The sequence below is a fragment of the Pundamilia nyererei genome, unplaced genomic scaffold (assembly GCF_000239375.1).
Source record: "Pundamilia nyererei isolate P.nyererei 1_Seehausen unplaced genomic scaffold, PunNye1.0 scaffold00077, whole genome shotgun sequence".
NCBI classification, from domain to species: domain Eukaryota; kingdom Metazoa; phylum Chordata; class Actinopteri; order Cichliformes; family Cichlidae; genus Pundamilia; species Pundamilia nyererei.
Genome location: NW_005187478.1, coordinates 845,512 through 867,787, shown reverse-complemented (window position 1 = coordinate 867,787; position 22,276 = coordinate 845,512). Strand labels below are relative to the sequence as shown.

Genomic DNA, 22,276 nt, shown 5'->3' with positions numbered 1-22,276 from the left:
TGCAGAAAGTTATGTAGTCTGTGATACACTCAGTAAGCCCATTGATGTCAACAACATCAATCTTGTCATTGAAGAGACTTTCATTGTTTGACTATAATATTATAGACTAATATTTGTGGAAAATAAATAAAAAATTGCAAAATAGGCAAATTAGTTATTGTCAGGCAATCATTAATGTTCTCTCAGGTCTTGGTAATCAGGGAACAAAGAACATGATCATTAAAAATGACACAACAACAGCTACCTTTGTTTTGATAAGACTTTTCTAAGGCTTCGTTACCAACTATGAACACTTTTTACAACATAAAAAGCATTAAAAACTTCAAGATAAAGCATTAAAAACTGAGCATTACCTGTACAAATGAAAGCACCATTAGGCTACATGCACTTATTGGTGCATGGGTCAGTAGGTAGCAGTGTGTGGCACACCTCAGCCACATCTAGATGTTTTCACGAAGGGTAAAGAAAAGCGTTGTTCATCACGTTAGTAGAAAGTAGGAAATTTGACCCAGATGGCAGTTAACTTTTGTTTACATGGGACCTTTGATTTACTGCAAATAGATATGTTTATCTTTAAAGTGAGACCAGGTAACTTCTCGAAGAACAAAGAGCACATTCTTCCTCTCACTAATGAAACGCTGAAACCACGAACACATCATTAATCTTTTCAGGACTTTCACTGCCTTAATTGGTCTGGTGGAACCAGCTCATGCTAGCTAATGTTAGCGAACTTTAGAACTGTACAACAGTGGCACTAACATAACATCCATCCATCCATCCATCTTCATCCGCTTTATCCGGGGCCGGGTCGTGGGGGCAGCAGCCTAAGCAAAGGCAACTAACATAACAAAGTGTGCTTTTTTTGCTTGATGATTCCTGTCATGTTTCCTTTGGTCCTACACGCCACCTCTGCCGATTTCTTAGATACCACAAAAATTGAATAATTTAATCCAACTTAATCAACTTTGCACAAAAGTAATTTGCACTGAAACATCTGCATTGACCACTGCACCAGACAGAAACCACCCCTACTGCTCATTCCGTTGCTCCTTGGACTCTAGCATAAACTCGTGTATAAATTGTCAGTGCTCAAACTGTCTGTCTGTGTCACTCTTGTACTGTGTATTTATATTATTCATATGGTTATTTTATTACATAGTTTCTTAAAATATGTTAGCATATATGCACTTTTACGGAGCTGCTTTTTAATCTTGTTATACCGTGTATAATGATAATAAAGGCTTTTATTATGCTTTCACTCTGCCTCCAGCAAAGGCCTGGGCTGAACCAGGGTCTGTGTGCAGCCCGAGTCCACCATATCCTGGTGTATACCCCCTTAGCACCTTAGTGGCACGCTGTACGTCCCTCCGAGACTGATGGAGGGTGTTGAAGGGCCAGCACCACAGAACACCTGTCCCACTTCCATCCGTGGGCACTTTCACCTCCAGCACTCCTGCCCTGACACTGGTGTGGCTCCCAGTGAGTAAGGGGCAGTGTCCATGGGCGCTGGGAAAACAACACACTACTCACAACCAAATTACTCAATGCTGGTGGGTGCTGCTCTGCAGCAGCAGGCCATGGTGGTCATGGGGCCCAGAGCTGCATTTGAGTAGTAGGGACCGGTCGACTTACCACTGCCAGTTGCGGCTGCCTCCCAGACTCTTTTGGCCAATAGGTGATCCTCTGATCGCATCACAGTGATGTCCAGGCCGGCCGGCAGCAGCAGGCCCACTCTGTGATGTCTGCTGGAGGTCCCTCCACAAACTGCTCGAGAACAATCATGTCCAGCAGCCGAGGCTCTCCCTTTGGCGTCACCTAGCCGCCACATTGTGCTGGCGTCTGGCGTAGGCGAAGGGCCAATCCCCCGGCACAATCTTATCTCCCCAGAAATTATGGCACGGGTCTTCACGGGGTGAGCCCCAGCCGATCTACCTGGGCCTCCCCACACAGCAAAGGGAGTTGCAACAGAGACAACTCCTCAGCAGGCCACTGCTACACCACGCCCTAGGGGTCATCTCCTTCCATCCAGTGGAGCGTCCTGCAGCTGATCGAGTTGTTGTTGCTGCACCACCGCCTGCTCCCAATACAGGGTGGCCAACTGTGCCACCATTTTCACCAGTTCCACTATTGTCTGTGTTGGTCATGGGTCCACTCTCCCACTGCTGTGTTTCGGCACTACTGGAACAAAAGGACCCAAAGCACACAGCATTGCAGGTCCAGTGATCTTTATTTCCAGTGTTTTCGTGCTTTTCTAGGAGCAGCTTTCCAGCTGCCTTCTTCACTCCACACCACACACCACTCCTGTCAGATCCTGGCAACCTACTGAAACAGGGAAGCCATGATCAGGTGATGAAGAGCAGCTGTGTGGGTCAGCCTCCCCTGACACCACACCCTGAATCCACTGCTCCACCCGTCCCCTGCAGCTGAGCCACAAACCACACCCTGTCACAGCTTGCAAATCAATATTAGACTGGACATAACAGCAGTGACAGAAGCAAGGAAGAGAGAAAGCATCATGAGCAGTTTTTCTGCTATGTCAACTCGCTTGACTGCAGTTTGCAGTCAATTTAAAAACTATTTCAGAAATAAAAGCTGTTGGTGTAAAACTGGTGCTGATGAACTGAGCTGAATGGATGAGGGTGAGGATTGGAGCATCGTGCCTGATGTCTGAGTCAGCTTTTTGGTTCAGTGTCTGGCTGATGGCTCATGTCGATTCATCCTTAATTTTTTAACTTGGCAACAAAGGTTTCCTGAGATTCTTTTCAGTGGTGAAGTCTTATAGGCACATATCCAGCTTAACTTTTTCTTCTTGCACTCCATACTAGAGCAGCTTTATATGATCCACAATGCAAAATAATCCTTATTTATTTCACCTTACTTCTGACTGGTTGTCTCTTTGTACACTCTCTAAGTGTGCTTGTTCATCACACTGACTGCAGCTCTCATGTGTCAGCAGTTCAGTTCAATTTTCAATTCAGCTTTATTTATATAGCACCAAATCACAACAGTAATCACCTCAAGGTACTTTATGTTGTAAGGTAAAGCCCCTGCAATAATAGTATAGTTCACTAGTGTAATGCACTGTGGCTCTGGTGATGCTGTGGCTCCGATACGTCCAGCAGACTTGTGATTTGGTATAATGGGACTGTCTGCCATGGAAGTGGTTCCTTGGCTAAAGAATGAGCAGAAACTGTGCGTGGAATGAACAAAATCTTCTCTCGCTGCCATTTTCTGACCTTAGACAAACACTTGACAAGGTTTCACTTCAGCAGCCAAATGGGCTGATCAGGCTTAATGGTTATTTATTGCACTGTGTCCCAATGAGATGTATTTATGTGAACTCTGCGCATCATGTTACTTGTGAAGATGATTATTCAGCTGGCCTGGTTTGGTCAAAGGACAAGATCGAGCATTTCATAGTCTCTCCTCGGTCTCTTGACGGTATTAGAGCAGTCCATCAACTGCATTTCTTCAACAGGACCGGTGCTTTAGTTACCCCTTATTTCTTCATTCATTCATTTTTCCACAGTTTTACCATCATCGGTTCAGACCTTCAGAAGCCGCTGTGTGCTTTGGGTCAGATCTGGAATGTGTCGGTAACAGTGCACCTTACCCTGTGTGCTGCTTCAGACAGGAAGCAGGAGTGGATGACTTTGGTTTTAGGTTCTGTGATACAGTGATGTCACTCTACAATAACAGCAAAGCCACACTGTGATTTATGGACTGCAGACAGTCAAATGCATCTCATGGCGATTGAACATCAACACTAAGGTTCCACTTCCCTTCAGCTCCTTGGCAGCAAGCTGTTCCCACAATTCTGGTTGCTGACTATCTTCTTGACTTTGTAAAAAACCCTTGAAAACGACCAAAGACTGGGCCGCCTCGAGCGCTGGTTGAATGCTGCTGCAGTAATCTGTTGAAAACAATTTCAGGCAGTATCAATCAGCCCCAATATTAAAATCAGTAACAGGTGAAGAAAACAACTCAAATTTCATTACAAGCACTGCTCTGCTGGGAAACCTTGGCTCTTGGCATACATGCGGATGTTGCTTTGAGACAAACCGCCTCCCTAAAAATTGTTGCGAAACCAAGAACATGCTTCTCCCCATAGTAACGATTCTCCCCAAAGGGAGAACGATGACCTGTGCAAAACCATCCATGTTAGTCTCAAAAACCATGACAAGACCCCAGTATGTTGGTTCAGTCCTGAAACTCCCCAAATCCAAATCTGACTGAGCATCTGCAGGATCTGCTGAACGAGTCTGGTCCGTTGAGACCTTTCCCCCAAGATGCAGAATCCGGTGCACCATAGGACACCTTAACCCTGGACAGTATTAGGCAGGTGTCTAACAGTCTTGTGCCCGACCTCTGTAATTATAGGTTGGTTTTCCTCACCTGTGTCCTTTGTAGACTTGGAGATGTCTTCAAACATCACTGAGTGAGAGTAGTGTATGCTTATTTATTTTTAATGTCTCTGACCTACACAGTTCATTACCAGTTGACAAATACAAACATCTCAAATAAAGTCTAAACTTTCATTTAGTTGAAAATACAGCTGCTCGTATTATTCCCAGAACTGGATCCACTGAACATATAACACCTGTTCTTAAACAGCTTCCAGTTCACCTCCGTGTCAATTTCAAGATCCTGCTTCTCACTTTCAAAGCGCTTCATAACCTCGCTCCTCCATATTTACCTGATCTTCTCCATACATACTCACCCCATGGTACACTCCGCTCTTCTTCAGCTTCCCTCTTGTCTGTTCCACCTGCTCGCCTGACTACCACGGGACTCAGAGCCTTTAGTAGCTCCGCCCCGAGACTTTGGATGCACTTCCACCAGATCTCTGGACCACAAACTCTCTCACCACTTTTAAATCACGTCTCAAAACCCATCTATTCAGAATTGCATACAGCTGATCTGTCTGTATTAGTCCATTTTTACCTGCCTCAGCTTTTATACTTTTATGCTTGTGTGGTTTTGTTGTGTTTGTTTGTTTGTTTTTTACTTTATGTCTAAATTTTATTTTGCCATGTTTATTATATTTTATTGCTGCTATTGTTCTTGTTTTATCGTAAGGTGACCTTGAGGGTATTAAAGGCGCCTATAAATAAAATGTATTATTATTATTATTGTAAAATAAATATTCATATACAGTGTATTTTATCTGATTTTCTTTCCAGCCCTACCATTTTGGAGTAAAGCTTTTAGCATTTTAAAGGCTAGCATGCTACCACCACTTAGTGCTACAAGCCCTCACAAAACTTCCTAAATCAGCTAACATTTCTGATTTTCTGATCTGACCATCATTCATCTGTTTGTCGTTCTAAATATGCCAGTAAGAAGCTCCGTAAGTTCAACAATACTTGGTTCATTTATAATTTTGCTGATTTTTGTTTTTTTGAGGTGGAAAATGCAAAAAAACGATATTAAAACGACTAACTGGATTGCAGTCTTGTGGCTCCATGTTTTTAGTGATGCATCCGTCACATGCAGGCTACTGACATATGTCAAGTATATACTTTTGTGTCCATGTCTTAAAATCATGCACAACCACACTTTAATCCTTTATCGTCTTTGTCCCAACAGGAAGGCTGGCCTCATCCTCTCGCAGCTTGATGAGCTCTCCCCATGGTGTAAGGGTCTCCTTCAAGAGCCAAAGATCGGTCTTCGCAGGATGTCCCTCAAGTTCCTGTCCTGTCGTTACACAGACACCAAAGTCTTTGGGCTTAACTGGTCAGACATGGGCCAGGATGTACAAAAGGCATGTGATGAGCAGACGCTCACTGTCATGTATAACGACTACGGCGAGCCCAGGGAGCTCTGAAGGTTTCAGATTTGATTTAGACGACAACAGTTTACTCTTGCAAATTGCAGTATTTGTATTTGTTGTCTCAAATGCTCCACATTATTTGAAAAAGCCATTAACTTTTTTAACTTAAATGGCTCCTGAACTAAACATATTTCATGTATTACGGTATCCAGTGGTCTCTAAAGTCAGCTCTAAAACTCAGCTAAGAAAAAGGTCCTAAATGAATCCACGTCTCTTTGCTGTCCTTAGACCTGAAAGACTTTAAGTTAGTGAACATAATGCAGTCGTTGATGCTTTCGCCAGAAGCATCTTTCTTCTTGAAGTTGATCAGTTCTCACTGGTCATTCTTCACTGCATATAAGACTATGTTGTAATAAGTATTTTCTTCACTATACATTGTGATCTTATGGCCTGAAGCATCATTTTAGGTGAAGCGAATAATTTAGCATCAACACAAGCTTTATATTCACATCAAGGCCGGTGTGTTTAACTTAGTGGGCATCAAAATCCACACAACTCCAGCTCTCAAATCCAACTAACCCCACAGTTATCCAGATTGAATCACTTGAGTATAGGATGTCAGGCGATGGTGGAAATGATACTTACTTGTGTTTTGTTTGATCATGGCTCATAGATATGGAATTATGAGAGACGATTTGTTTTTTGATCATTTCAAATCTGTGAAACAGAAGGAAAGTGATTTTTTTCTCTTTAAAGCATTAATTTGATCCACAGAGTCACCTAGAAAGAAAAAAAGTGGTTTCATTCTGATTGGACATTTTCAGATTTAAACAGCTGCTTTGTGCCTACTTAAATCCAAAAGTACCCAAATCTTTAAATGTTTTGGGAAAACACAGGAAAGTTGTCCGCCAACCATCGGTGGCTACAGGAAGCCTAGATGCAATTACTTGATTCTTGGACCTGATTTGTGATCTGGAGTCAACTTCATATGAAGTTTATATATAAAGTTGGCTTAAAAGAGTCTGTCCAGTTCACTGTAGCCTCACCTTCACTGGCACATTCCAGCAACAGTTATAAATGAATATTTTTCTGCTTCAGTTTTTAGTGGTTTTCATCCAAATGTATTATGAATGAATGCAGCACCTGCAGCAGGTGAACAGTTGTGCTAGACATCAAGTATCTGATGACGTGAATAGTTCTGGTATTGGCTGTTAGCTGCGTGTAGTTCTTTATTCATCGGGGGCATTCTGCTTTTAGCTGCTACTCCTCCATGTATGTATTTTGGATGAAGTCAGCTTCACAGTATGTAGTTACAGACCTTTTGTCTGTTTTCTCATCTTTCCAACATGCCGAAGAGTTCAAGACATGCAATATACTTCAGGATGTGTCGTACGTGGTACTGGGAAAAGGCAGTACCTTATAAAGTTCTGTTTCTATAACAAAGGAAAGATTGCATGTAGGCAAATAGATTTACTAGAAAAGCAAAACTTAGAAAGGTTAATTATGTAGATAATAGTCGGAATTATTTTAGTAGTATAGACATTCAAGAGAAAGCCCTGTACATAACATTCAAAGTTTTAGTGATATAACCTGCTCAATGTAGTGTTATTTGCATTTAAGCTGTAGTACAGAAGGTGTAACAAGCATCAAAAACACATGATTTAAAATCTGTACAAATCCAATAAAAACTGTCAAAACGATCCTTCTTCATTGTTTTCAAGTTTGAATGTGATTTAATCCAGTGAATACTTTCAAAACGATCATTCTGTACTTAAGCTGTAGTTTAACAGCAGTTTAATCATCTTAATTTTACGTGCGCTAATCTGGTGTGTTTCTTGCCAGCTTATTCTTATTTTATTTGAATTGACTCATGTTATTATAATATGGTATTTTGGTTTGTATTGTATCAACTGTTGCTAGTAAGTTATAAATTAATAGTTTATTAAACTTTAGCAAATAGTTCTTTTACTGTTAACGGGCAAAACGAATACTTAAATACTTATTCTGTGCTGATTTTGTGCTTCTGGTGACTTTCCATATTTGTAGCTAATCACCTAATTGTGAGGGTGAATGAATAGCGTCTGGTTACAAGTTACAAATGCCAACTCTCACATTAATGTTTTATTATTACTCACTACTTTAATGATAACCCAGACGGCTAATATTAGTCATTGATAAAAGTTAACCAGCTAACATTAACAGGTGGTCCAGATTGAACATTTATGATAATTCATTAATAATTTTATGTTTCAAAACAACAGTTTTATTGACGAAATCTTTAAAAAGATGTGTTCGTCTTTAAGACACTGAACCATGGTTGTTGTACTACTGTTGACATGTTCAGGTACTAGTGAGGGGACGAGCTGTGTGGCTAACAGTAACACTGTATGAAGTTCTGTCCTAACTGCTCTGTTAGTATCAGTACTGCTGTGAATGACTTCATCTGATAGTCATTTTTAGTATCAGCCAACATCATATTTTTTTTAGAATTTTGTTATCAAAAGGTACCATTAAGTGTCAGTTCTAGTGAAATATCTAATAACTTACTAATGTTGTAACAGATCATGTATATTAGATTTAACACAGATCAGATATAATAAGATGACACACGTTGTGTCAGAATGCACTCTAGTTTTGATTTGATATCATGACATTGTCTGTTAACAGGAAAAAGCTACTAGCTACAGTTTTATCCTCTATTAATTTACCATTTATTAATTCCAGTTATTTTTAGGTGTTACTGTTACTTTAACTGTAGTGGCCAAGTCAAAGGTTGATGTCAAAGAAAAAGATATAAACGAGCAGGTGATTTTTAACAGTTCTCGTATGTGAATACTAAAATGAGCGCTTGTAGATTTTTGTATAGGCAGCAAATTATTTCAGAAATGCTTCACGTTAGAGCACAGTACGGTGTTTGACTTCTGTATATAAATGTACACCAATTGGTATTTTACATTTACATGTGCTTTACTAGATCCAATGATGTACTGTAATATCTGCTGTGTATCTCAGTCTCTGCACATTAACACACTGATGCCTGTTGTAAAACGACGAGCATACGGTTCTTGAATCTTCTGTGATCTGTAGATGATACCTGGAATTCAGCTGAACTTCTGCGCTGAGCTAAACTGAAAACGAAATAACCAACAAAATAAAAAAGATATGGGGACCCATTTGAGCATTTCAGAAACATGAAACAACCATCTACTATCTGCATGCTATATTGTGTGTGGCATCATAAAGTCGACTTTTTCACTTTGATCTTTGCTACTTCTGAGAACAATAAAAGAATATACTACAAAAAGTGGCTGTGTAGATATTTTTCAGAGCTTACTAAAGAGATTTTGCATGTGCACACTGATTGAAATTCATATAATTACTTGCAAGTTGTTCTCAGCAAGTGCTCACAAACTGTTATACAAACTGTTGGAGCTACTTAACTATTCTGAGTTTTTGGAGCCACATTTGGACAAAAGGGTGAAAATTCAATTTATCAGCTAAAGCTAGCAAGCTAGGCTATCTAGCAGCATTACCGCACTGTACATGTGCATTGCAGAGAGAACTAGCTAATTATCAACAGACTAATAAAATCCTGGAATTCCACTCACCAAACCGAAAACATGCCTCTTACACAGGCAGAACCATACAACAAGAAATATAAATGCTACAATAGCATAAACACAATGAAGGTGTCCAGTTGAATACTTGGATTAGTGAAAGTGAAGCTGCCTGTGTTGTTTGTCAATCAATTAGGATGAGTTATAAAAAAAATCTCTTTATGCTGTTATGAAGTATGAAATTATCCATAGAGCCCAACACTGCTGTTGAACCAGGCTGTAAATATGCTTCCCAGTGGTGTAAAGTTGGGTGGGGAGCCAACCTTAAGTAGAAGGACTTAAGTAGTAGAACTGTAGATTTAAATTTTTCATGTACTATGTTATGTCTGTTAGCTTAGCTGAATAGCACTAAAGGTTTCTATTTGTGGTCAGAGCATCTCATCAATACAACATGTAATTGACAGAATACAAGTCCACAGTTGTAAGGGTCAATATAAAGTTGCTATTTATTTCATAGAATATAAAGTACAGTTTTGTAAAATATGACAAACAAGCATGATTATACTTACTATAGATCCAATATAGTACTGGGGTAGTTTATTATTTCTAGATAATGGACACCAAAAGCTGTCTGACGTAAACACATGCAAGCAGATGTCTGTGCTGAGTGGATGATGTGACCAGGTTTCCCAAAGAAGTCTCCCTCTTTTTGCTTTTCAGTATTCCTCTTCATGTGCCGATATGTTTCAGTGAGCCCTTGAGCCAGTAATATTTGATGCTGCTGATGTTGTATTTATATAAGTAAACATTCTCTTTTGGGGTTCTTCTTTTTTTGGGAAGCCCTATGCACACATTGTAACCTACTGATACACGTTTGTAGTAGAAATATTACTGACCTGTGTGGCTAATAGGTGATCTAATACATGTGTTAGGTGATCCAAATATATTAGTCTATATATGTTAGTCTTTACATACATGTATCCACTTAAATTCCTAACGACTACAAGGATCCGAAGCCCGTTCAGGTACAATGACAGCACTTGGGCGGATTCCATGAGGAAACAGGAGACTTTGCCTCGGCATTTTTTAAATACAGTCACTGTAATTGTGTTTTTCCCCTCGGTAGCTCTTCCTGTGAGGACTGTGCCTGTACTGGACAGTTTCAGGCACATCCAGTTGTTTTAGTTGTTCACTTCCCCGAGACTAATCATGTCCAGAACAGTACTCGAGTCCATTTACAAAAGTGATTTGATCCAATTATCATGGTTTGAATTTCAGAGGGGACGATAAACTGTTCAGCCAGGCTCTGATGTTGAAAACAGAATTATCTTCACAAATCCAATAGTGAAGATAACCTTTAACTTCTTAACAGGGAGAGAAAACATATTCATGTGTGGAGGTTGTTTTGCTGGACTGGACACAGGAATTCGAGTTTCAAACCACCATGACTCATATTTAATGCAGCTTTAACAGTAAAATGTCCTTTTATTGTACAACGTCCGACTTCAATCACAATCGCTGCGTTATAAAATCTTAAAAATGGGATATTCTGTGTTTGTTGTGGTGGATATTCTGTGGTTTGACTCCATTTAACTAAAGTTCAACTTATATCATCCCTCCATCTTATTGCGTCCCTCCTCCCTCCGAGTGCTTGGCTTTGCTCTTGTTCTCTTCTGCATCCGGATCCCGGCAAGTGCATTCATCCTGAGTGCAGTCAGCTCCAAATTGAATGACCTGTCAGTAAATAAACACAGCATTCAGTGCGTGGCTTCCCAAAACTGCTATATATCTTTCAGTCTGTGGCTGAAACACACGACATGTGACTTCTCAGTTTGTGTTGTGCGCATTCCAGTTCTTAAAAGATGACTAAATCAAGAAAGCAAACATCCGGTGAGTTTGGTTTTCTCATCAAAGCCCGGTCCTTGCTTAGCTTTAATTCAATCTAAACCTATTCCACTGTAAGTGAAACAAAAAGCATAGAAACGAATTCTGAAAAAGCAGTGGGATAGGAAGAACTGTTACATCAGAACTTTGAGTGAAAGCAGAGTTATTGAGAAGGCCTCTCGGTAGGGTTGTTACATTTCAACTGTAGCAAAGAGCACAACTGTGAATGGCAAAAACAGACAATAAAGTATAAATTAGCTTGAACTGACCTAGCAGCATTGTGTTTGTGCTGAAAGCTAAGCACCCCTTAGTACTTGCTGCATTTCTTCACAGTTTCGCTCCAACAGCCCCCCTGAGGCCGATAAAGCGCATGTCAAATGGTTCAACGTGGCCTTTGAACGGTTAGAAAAACCTTGAGGGTCGGGGGGGGATGGGAAAGGAGGGCAGAACGCACCGCCATGGAGGTGAACGGATGAACACATGTTAAGAATCAACAACGAGAGGCTGCCAGCTCTTGTCTAGGAAGCGAGCCATCACCACAGGTTGCAAAATAAACTCTGGTGCCCCGTGAAGCAGTCTGTTGCAAGAAATGTAAACATTCGCTCTCAGAGAGGAGTGAGAGGAAGACGGAGCGAAAGAAGGCAGGGGAGAGAAAAGTGTAGAAGACAGAGGGAGAAAATGAGCAAAGGTAAGAAGGAGAGTTGTAGGTAGCAGTTTGTCAGCCTTCACTGCTGACTGCACCTATTTCTGGACCCTGACGGCAGGGTGATACTTTCGCTGAGGGCTCTCAAAGCGCTGCACAAGAGCAAGCTTCACTTCAAATGCCAGCACTCGCATTTAAGCCGGGCTGGCACGACCGTTAAATGTTTCCCTAACAGCTTCATCTTGACAGAAAGAAAGCCTAACAAGCTCTGGATGGAGAGAACGAGCCTGTTTGTTTTTTTACTTCATCCACACAAACAAAAGCCAAGTCTGTGTTTGAGAGATGCCTCCTGCTGTTTGCCGAAACCTATTCGCGAACAAAACCCGCGTGACGAAAACGTTTCGTGTAGCAGCCCCACAGCCCTTTCTGGTTGGCCACTTGTTGGACAAAAACAGACACTCCTGTTAAATTAACGGAAGCGTGAGTGTTTCGACAGATGATGTGGCAGCTCACATCGTAACTTTTCCCTTTTGGCTAATCATTCAGTCTTACCTGATTCATCTCTCGAGTATTCCAGCTCCTTGAAAAGGAGTCAGCTGGCCCCACTAGGGCTGTGCGTTATGACCAAAATCTCATATCCCGATATTAAGACATCTATCGTCCCGATAACGATATAAATCACAAAAATGTAACATTTTCTGTAAATGCTGTGAATCTCGAGCAGCTCGACCTGAAGTGTTTCCAGCTGTCATGTAGCTGGAGTCCAGTGTTTTAACCGAAGCATGAAACGACACATTTTTAGACATAAGTTGTAACGGCGCCGTTTTCTTTGTGAGTGTTTATTACACGGCGTGCTGCGGGGAAAAGCCTGTTCTAACGTTTGAGTCTACGGTTTATTTTTTAGCACCTGGCGGCTCTTTTTTACTTCTCATCCGTAAACATTCTGCATCTTTCATGTGATTCAGTTTATTTTGAAAAGTCTCAACAGGATCTTGAGCTTTATTGTGAAAGGTTTATGTGGAACAAGCGGACACGCCGTGGTTTTACCGTCGTTGTTGCTAACGACAACGCATAAAAACAAAGGCTTGTCCGTCCTTAGTGTGGTTATATTAAATATAAGAGAAAGAGAGAACTTTAGGAAATGAATATAGCCACTACAGTGACCATCAGAACGATGAAACAATATTACCGTAAACAGTTTATTTTGCGACACCACGAAATAAACGACAGCGTAAAATGAAACGATAGATGTTTTTATATCCGATAGATATCGTTATATCGAACAGCCCTAGGCCCCACGGGATAAAACCAAACAACTTCACATATGACTATTGACTCAAAATATATCAAGTATTTCAGATATGCACAGTGGCCACAGCTGCAGAACAATCTAAACATTATCAACATTATCTGTTTATGTTGAATGATTAATAATACTGAAATGTCATGAACGTCCAGGCTTTTTGTGTGTGGCGGCAGTGAAAATAAGCAATGTGGGTCACGCTGTGTTAAAAACCTGTAATTGCCTACACCTGCATACATCGAGCCCCATAGAAACAGAGAGTTCTGGAAAAAGGCTGAGCCTTCATTACCCCCCCTCTTGCTCCATCACCCTGCTGGAGCCGCGGCAGTCAGGATGCACACTCTCATGGCTGTTTAGTTCACTTCCTTGAAACGACCCCCGCTTGCTGAGTTGCTGTTTTACAGTGGCCGAGGAAACCGCAGACCGTCAGACACCTCGCTGCTCCCACACTTATACCCTCCACCTCTCCCTTCCCCTGTAAAAGAGCAGTTAGTGGCAGTCTGGCAGCTCATTTATTATGACGGCAGCTGCAGACTCGCTGAACTCCTCCATTTAAGAAGGAGCTGCCAGTGAGTCATGGCGTGCTGCGGACATAAAGGAGACAGCGGAGGTTCAGCCAACTGTAGGCCATATGAATTAACAGGCAGGGCCCCTCAAAGAGTGTCAGGAATATGTGGCTTTACAGTAGCCAAACAGAGTCTATTTGACGGTGGTGGGAGAGCTGGGGAGTAAGTGACTTCCTAAATGTCAACAGGGGAGAGAAGTTCTCAGGAAAGCACAGAAAAATAAGGGGAAAAAGATGTGTTTATGTGGCCTGGTTTCCACCACAGGCTGACCTGGGCTAACTCATTATTATTCATACCATTCCTCTTAGCCACTTAATATATACAGCAATCATTTAGCGCAATTAGTGTAACGCGATACGTTTGCATCTCGTAACGAGCATGAGCGAGCTGTCACCAGGGCAAGTATGTTAGGATGAATAAACAAAGACGGCCAGCGTGTTCCTCAAATAGAGGGACGTGCAGGGGATCCTTTGCAAGCCCAACAGAAAATTCCATTTTAAAATGCCATCTATGTTACACGCCTGCATCACACATTAAAATTGAAACCAGAGACGTTTACATTCAGAGCTTATTTTGGAGCACAGCTTAAATAATACGGTGAAATTTGCGCTTCATGCCCAAGTCTGTGCCGACGTCCATCGCTTCATGTCGAAGGTGTGAAAACAGCGTAGCAGCGTGATGAAAACCTGCTTATTTACAATTTGACTGGAAAAGCTTGTGCCGCTAGTCTCCTGCGTTGTTTAAAATACAGATGAGGGAGACTAAATAGGCGCAGTCGTTAACAGGAGCAAGAGGAAAGTAGCAGGGATCTGTGCTTGTTTGCTTAGCAGAAGTCTCCTGCACAGTGCTCGTGCCAAAAGACACAGATTTCTACTACTGCAAACAGGAAGAATCTGCCTTTGAATCGAGCTTCAGCTTCTAAGCTCCATCTTCATTGAAAATGAGGAAGCCAAATAACACTTTTTTTTACAGTAGATTGAAGGTTCTGTTTATTAAAAATGACCCAACAAATAATAATAATAATGATAACAATAATAAATAGCATAAACAAATTAAACCTGATTGTATCAAAGCAACTGAAATTGATGTGTGTCTCCTTGTGTGGCTCTGGAAAAGTGTGTTTGTGTACCTTCCTGGTGGAGAGTGTAGATGGGCAGCAGTCTCCTCCATCATACTGGCAGTAGGCCCTGTTGTTTATGGTGTCACACCAGCCGTCCCCTCCAAAAGGCTAGACACAAGTTACAAACAAGAAACACTGTTATGGTTGGAGAAATAATCCTTCCCCAAATATGAATTTTACCTTGCACAACATGAAACACCGGGAATGCCAAAAAAAATGACTCAGCATCTTCCCAGAAAACAGAATTTTACTTAGTGGCACACACTGCCACACAATTAAGTTGTTTGGGACATATTTCCATGAAACAAAATATCAAGGAATCAAAATAAACACTTGTGCTGAATAATCAGAGGCCAATTCAACTTGTATATTCAGGCATACCAGGAAATCCATCTTGTGGTCACTGGCAGCTCTGGCAAAGCTCACGAAACCGGGTAACTAATGAAAGAGGATGATTGCTGTCTACTGACCGAGATAGGTCTGGGTGTTCAGCTCCGTGGACAAGTGGGCATGTGACTGTACCAGCAAAGCACTTCCCAAGGTAGGTTAAATAAACCACAGTCACACAAAACATAAAGAAATCTCAATCACAGTTAAAGATGGCTTCTTACGTCAAAGATGATTACATCTGTGGTTACTGAATACAACAGCTAAAGTTCTGTTGATTTAACAGATGCATGCCTTCTTGGCTTTGCTGCTATGGAATATGCCATGTGCAAACATTATTAGCTAGCTTAGGTAGGTGACTTTTAGCTGGGCCTTGAGTAAGCAGTCAGCTGGACGCAGGTTAGAATGGTCTGCCTGCATATCTGAATAACAGAAAATCAAAATTAGACTGAACATAGTGTTGGTGGTGGCGTCCAACAATTAAGGTTCAGGCATGCCATGAGACTTTGTTACAACCATATATATAATGATGAATTGCTCTTTTACCGTCTCAATACTTTGTAGGCACTCAATTCCACTAAAAATAACCCAGAGTTTCTGTCAAACAGAACCTCAGTCCATTCTAACAGTTGGGAATGGTGGGAATTATGAGAGCGTATACAACAAAGTCTCTGATTAACAGCAAGGATATGTCTGTGAAGGTTCTCAGTCATCCAGGTCATCGTAGTCTAAAGAGCTTGGAAAGAAAAGCGTCTGGACTTCTTTAGGTTGCTTGAAGATGTTTCACCTCTCATCCGAGAAGCTTCTTCAGTTCTGAGGTCAAATGGTGGAGAGTCCCAGATTTAAGTCCTAGGGAGTGTCCCTCAAAAGGGTCATGAACCCCCTGTTGATCCTCTGCCTAATCACACGAGTCAAGATGCGAAAACGGACGTAGGTCACAATCGGCCAAGGTTTCGGGTAAACCCGCTGTAAAACCTAGCCCCACCCTATCATGTGATTTCCTTGGCTGGGTTTGTCTTTCTACCTCCTCTTTGACTCCCACCACCCTCTGGAACACAAACTTGGAGTAATCAAGACCTTACAACACCGGGTAGAAAATGTTCCCTCTAAGCCTGAATGAAGGGAAAAAGAGGGAACACACACATGCAAAGGAGGCTCTTAAAACATGTGGATATCCTAATTGGGCTTTCATCAAGTCAGCAAAGATGCACAGAAAAGAAGATCAGACACCAGCGAGGGAGGATAAGAAAGACAAACGCAATAATATTGTCTTCGCGTCACTCAGGATTGTTTTCTCCAAGCATGACATCCCAGTGCATTTCAGACCCAGCAACACGCTCAGACAAAAACTGGTTCACCCGAAAGACAAAACTCCAAAACACAAACTTAACAATGTGGTGTATGCTGTACAGTGCAGCGAGGAATGCTCAGACCTCTACATTGGAGAGACCAAACAGCCACTTCACAAGCGCATGGCACAACACAGAAGAGCCACCTCCACAGGACAAGACTCAGCAGTCCATCTGCATCTTAAGGATAAAGGACACTCTTTCGAGGATGTTCACATTTTGGACAGAGAGGACAGATGGTTTGAAAGAGGAGAGAAAGAAGCATCTATGTCCCTGACACCGTAACACCCACTCACACCCTGGGCCATCTGACCTCAGGAAATCACATGATAGGGTGGGGCTAGGTTTCACAGCGGGTTCACCCAAAAACCTGGGCTAATTGTGACCTACACCCGTTTTCACACATTCACTTTTGGGGGACACTCCCCCAGGACTTAAATGTAGGATTCTCCACCATGTGACCTTAGAACAGAAGAAGCTTCTCGGATGAGAGGTGAAACGTCTTCAAGCATCTTAAAGAAGTCCAGACGCTTTTCTTTGCAAGCTCCTTAGAACAGCAAGGATACAATAACACATAAACCAAACCACTAACTAGAAGTACAACCCACTGGCTCAAGAAATGGGAGCTGTAGAGAGTACAGCAAAGCAACCTTTTCTAAAAGCATAACCTGGACAGGGGGCGGAGCTGAAGATGCTAAAAAGAGATCTGAACCAAAGGGAACAAGAAAATTGGATTTTGCGAAAGCATATGGAAAGGGTATGGATGCATGTTAGAGGGCACTGTAAAGCAAAAGAAATCTCACACAGCATAATCAAATGCTGCAATGCTACAAGCTGGTTGGTAAATGTCTTTGCCTCTTACAATACAATAAAACAAACTAATGAGATGTCACAGGCTGTTTCACACAGACGGGAAAACGGTTGTGTTGAAATTTTGTCTCACTCCTAGGAGTGTTTACAGTGCGCAATAACTGTAAAACCACTATAGTAAGGCATGCTAAGCTGTGAGTTTGTCAGAGATTTTATAAAGTGACAAAAAAGCGGTGCCCTCTGTGATCTTCTGTCACCTCTTTGTCCTGTGAAAATTATTGAATAGCATATTAATATTGTATTAAAGCAGTCTGCCCTTCATCTACCACTCTGGCTTCAACATTTATCCGATGCCTGAAAAGCCTTCCTTTTAAAGTTGCAGACTTCAAAAATAAGTTTGTTCTTCAGGCAGAACGCAATAACATCATTTGGGCGTTAGCCTGTCCTTCCCAAATATGAGTGCAGTCATCTTCAGTTATCTCCAGGCTCCCATTTCTGTTTTCCATGGATGGTGACTTCAAGCCCTTGTTGTTAGATGTGGTTTCTGTTTCATTAGAGTGCAACCTTTTGCATATCGTTGTAGAAACCCTGGCGCTACCATGGTCCATTGGCATAATTTCTCAAGATGACCATTCTTGCGTTGATTACTACAAATAAACTCTTATATGAACTCACCTTGCATTAATTGTTATTTTGCTAAACAGCAAACCTTGCACTGGCAAGTCGTAGCAATTAAATAATTGTAACTATATGGAAGGGAAAGCTTTAAGTGATTTTGATGTGGTCCTAAAGTTACACTACAGTAAATAGGGATATATACCAACATGATAAACACAGCAATATAGCCTTAGAGTACATAAGGTGTGAATGCGGCAGAGATGAGTAAAGTGTTATATCCAGTTTACAGTCCTGCTGAATCACCGTGATGAAGTAAAAATGATGACTACAAAGATTCTTCAAAGCAATTTAGCAATCTAGGTTTGGTTTGACATTGTTGACCTAGGATAAATAAAGTTGATGGACATAATTTGATGACTGATATGCTTTAAGTTACTTAGAATACCTTTAGTGTAAACAGTTTTTTGCAATGCCTTGGCCAGTGTGGGAGTCCTGCTGGAGAAACTTTGGAGTGGCACGCAATTTTCTGGAATGAAAGTTACACAGAATCTTAAACGCGATGATGAAAGTCTTTTTAATGTTTTCCACTGAACCTTAAGGGCTTGAAGGGCCTGACGTGCCAACAATATGAAAATAAGTGCTGAGTGCCAAAGATAGTTTTGGTTTCCTCTGATGAGCTGATGGAGATATTTCAAAGACTAACAGTAGACTTTTACCTAACCTGCGCAGGGGGAGAGAGCAGCTGCTGAGAAGATTTCTGGATATTTCTCTTCACTTCAAAGAACTCCCTACTTGACAAATCCCCTTGCCTTTTCTGACTAAATGGCCACGGACAAAAATAAATCTATTTAATTGTTCTGTCTCTAAGTAAATACTTTACCAGTAATTGCACCAGATGTTTCACTAAAATCACAGCTTGTATGTAAATCTCTGAATAACCTTCATGACAAAAAGTTGCTTAGCCTAATGGCAAGTTTAATTTGAAATTTCCAGCTCTGACCTTTATTCTGGATTTTGTCAGCGTTCCCATGCTTGTCCTTCCTTGCTGAAAACTGTTTAAATAAGCAGACCCCACACTTTGCCCAGATGAGGTTAATTTGGAGGCCAGAGCTCATGCTGAGGTTAATTAGTATTTACATTCCCTTCCAGGCAGAAAATATCTTGTGATCACAAGAAACACACAGACCCAGGAATAATATTAAAACAGCAAGAACTGGCTATCCACTTCAGTCCCGTACGGGTAATTAAAAGGTCAGCTGGTTTGTGTATTATCTTTAACTCCACTCCAATCAGTGTAAAAGAAACAGGCATAAAAAGCAGAAGCAGCCAATCCCAAACCTCACTTACACGAATATTCTGAGTAGTCATCCACACCTGACAAGCTCTTCACCTAAGTTTATATAACACAGGTATGAATTCTAGAAAACCCTCTGCTGTCAAGCAGCAGTATATTATATGATTGTTTTTTTTAAATTTCCTACCAGGAATTTATATCATTCTTTACATGGCCTGACCCCAGTCACTGCACATCCTTCTGAAAACTGTTTCCCCCTTTCTCTTCTCCATATGACTCACTAACAGAGAAGAAAAGATTTCTTCTGCCAGGTAGGACAGTTCAAGGAGTTTTACTCTTTGTTTGATGCTTCTTTGGTCTTTGTTTTAAAGGTATGTATATTTGGGAGGTGGCCGTTTTTCTGATGTTAAGATTGTAAAATTCTTTTATACAGCTTTGCTTTAAAAAAAAAAAGCGTAAAAGGAAAGTTATTGATTTATTGGTCAATCTATGTCCCTACACTCACCTATGGTCACAAGCTCTGGGTAGTGGCCAAAGAATGAAATTAGCTTCGTGAGCTGTCTTTTAGAGACAGGATGAGGAGCTTGGTCATTTTGGATGCTGCTGCTCCTCCACATTGACAGGAACCAGTTCAAACATCTGATTAGATTGCCTTCTAGACATCGCCTAGGGGACGTATTTCGGGCATGTCCTAACGGGAGGAGAACCCAGGGCAGACTCAGGAGTCACGGGCGAGATTATACTATTAGCTGGCCTGGGAAGGACTCGGTGCCCAGCTGGATCAGGGAAGTCTAAGTTTCTCCGCTTAGACTCCTGCCCCCATGACCCAAACCTGGGTAAGTGGCAGACAATGGATGGATGGATAATTCTATGTAGTCCAACAGGTATTTGATATGTTCATTAAAAAAAAAGTATTTTGAGCAGAACGTAGATTATTCTGAAAGATAAGTTTACATGCAGTCCATTTATAATCACATCATTACCACATGTTTAGCTATTACCTGGCAACTGTAAAGAAGCCTGCATATTCCACTGTCACACTTATAGTATAGCTTGCATCTTGCACAGATCATAACACTCATTCACATTGGGTCTGTCTGTTCATGCAGAACTATTGTTAAATGACAAAAACACAGATATACCTAATCCATGTTTTGCTTAATCATTTAATCCTTCATTAGCTGTACCTTACTACTGATTTTAAAGATACTGTACAGCATTTTCTGATGAGATGAAGGGGAGCACTGTGACCATCTACCAAATGTTTTCAGCAGATGGATTCTATCCTCCGTGCCTAAATGCCTTATATGAAGTCATGCATAAGTCAATGCATTTCTCTGGCTGCACACTCTTACTACAGTCTTTGTTCTTATGATCTCGGTGAAGACATGTCTTTTTCTGTGATGTAATCCTTTTATGGGACTGAAAGGTAGATAAAACATTACATATAACAGTTTTGGTATGGTAGTTGCACGGGATGTCTATGTTGGTTTTAAGAAAGAGTGGAAACAGAGGCAAGGTGCAAAGAGGGTGCAATGGCATCTGGATGAGAGCATAGAGCATATGCAGCACATGTGGTCTGGTATAATTTACAGTGTTGTCATGGAGGAGTGGGCTATAAGCAACTGTTTTGCCTAGCAACATTCACGGGAAGGTGGAAGGGGAAAATGAAGTGCTGGCAGGTGGGAAGAATATTTTAATACCATGAGACATCAACAGTTTATGTGTTCCATCAGTAGTTCCAGCCTTTTCTGAACCAAGAAGGCGAATGCCAAATAAAAACTCTCTGGTTTTATGAATTTAGGTGATTTACTGTCATTGCTACAGTATTCGTGAACTGAAATGCATGCTAAATTGCACATTAAACCACTTTTCAATTAGAATACAAACTACAGGTCACAAGTCTTGCTATAGTTATGCTACAGTGGCCTTAGACACATGGCATCACCTAATCAACTGTGTTGATTATTTCAGAACAAATAAACTACTACTAAATACTAACCAGTTTGAAAGGTACACTGTTCCAAAAAATAGTAATGTCAAAGTATCTTACTGTATATTTTACAGTTTTGTACTGTCTTTCTAGAATATCATTAATTTACATAAGTAGACGGTGATTTTACATGTCAAAGGTAAAATAACATAACATCACTGTAAATATAGTAAAACACAATTTACTTGTTTTTAAATATATTTTTTTGTACATATGCGTATTTAGATTGTAAAAATACATTCAGAAATGTATCATCATTTCACAAATATTTGTCTGTTATGTGAGAGAATAATCTGTTAAATTCAAATGTAATACTATGGAAAAATATATAAAATGATCGAAAATTAATGAGAATAATCAATAATTAAAGGAGTATTTGAATTATAATTGTGCTGAAAATGTCATGTCATCTAGGTTTGATTCAATAATTCAGAGGTAACACGTGAAAATATAATTAATAGGAATAAAAACTAAAAAAAAAAACATATAAAACATTGCACGCTGTGCTAATTATATATTTTAAAAAATAAATGTAGAGGTAGGACTTGCAATTAATATAAATCTCAAAGTATTCCCAACATTCCTGAACAGAAATAGGCCTCTGCACCTGGGGTGAGGGTGTGGCCATGAAAACAATGTGACATGCCATTGGATGTTGGGACACATGACGCTAAGCATCGGCCAATGACTGTGAACTAACAACCACAAGGTCGTGGGTATGGCTGCACTGTAGGAAAACATCCTATATGAAAGTATTTTACTGCATTTTACAGTTTTGTTCTGTTCTTCTAGAATATCATTAAAGTTACGTAAATAGACTGATTTCACATTTCAAATGTAAATTAACGTTAAATCACTGTAATGTAATAAACGTAATTTTCATGATTATTAAATGTATCTGTCTGTACATATGCATATTTAGATTGTTAAAATACATTCACAAATGTATCATGATTTCACAAATATCTGTCCGTTATTT

General features: G+C 40.6%; 2 protein-coding genes across 2 annotated transcripts in view; one reads left to right on the top strand and one right to left on the bottom strand.

Moving 5' to 3' along the window:
- Nucleotides 1–9,069, top strand: part of astn1 (astrotactin 1) — a 466,944-nt gene extending 457,875 nt beyond the window's left edge. Inside the window, exon 24 of the mRNA XM_013911994.1 lies at nt 5,590–9,069. Coding sequence (XP_013767448.1) covers nt 5,590–5,827 — 238 coding nt within the window. The 3' untranslated portion in view covers nt 5,828–9,069. The remainder of the gene's footprint in view (nt 1–5,589) is intronic.
- Nucleotides 9,070–9,821: 752 nt separating this feature from the next.
- The window catches only part of pappa2 (pappalysin 2), an 81,754-nt gene continuing 69,299 nt past the window's right edge, over nt 9,822–22,276 (bottom strand). The window contains exons 26-27 of the mRNA XM_005737559.1: nt 14,856–14,954; nt 9,822–11,064 (exon numbers count right to left, since the gene is read on the bottom strand). Of these exons, the coding sequence (XP_005737616.1) occupies nt 10,954–11,064; nt 14,856–14,954 (210 nt within the window). The 3' untranslated portion in view covers nt 9,822–10,953. The remainder of the gene's footprint in view (nt 11,065–14,855; nt 14,955–22,276) is intronic.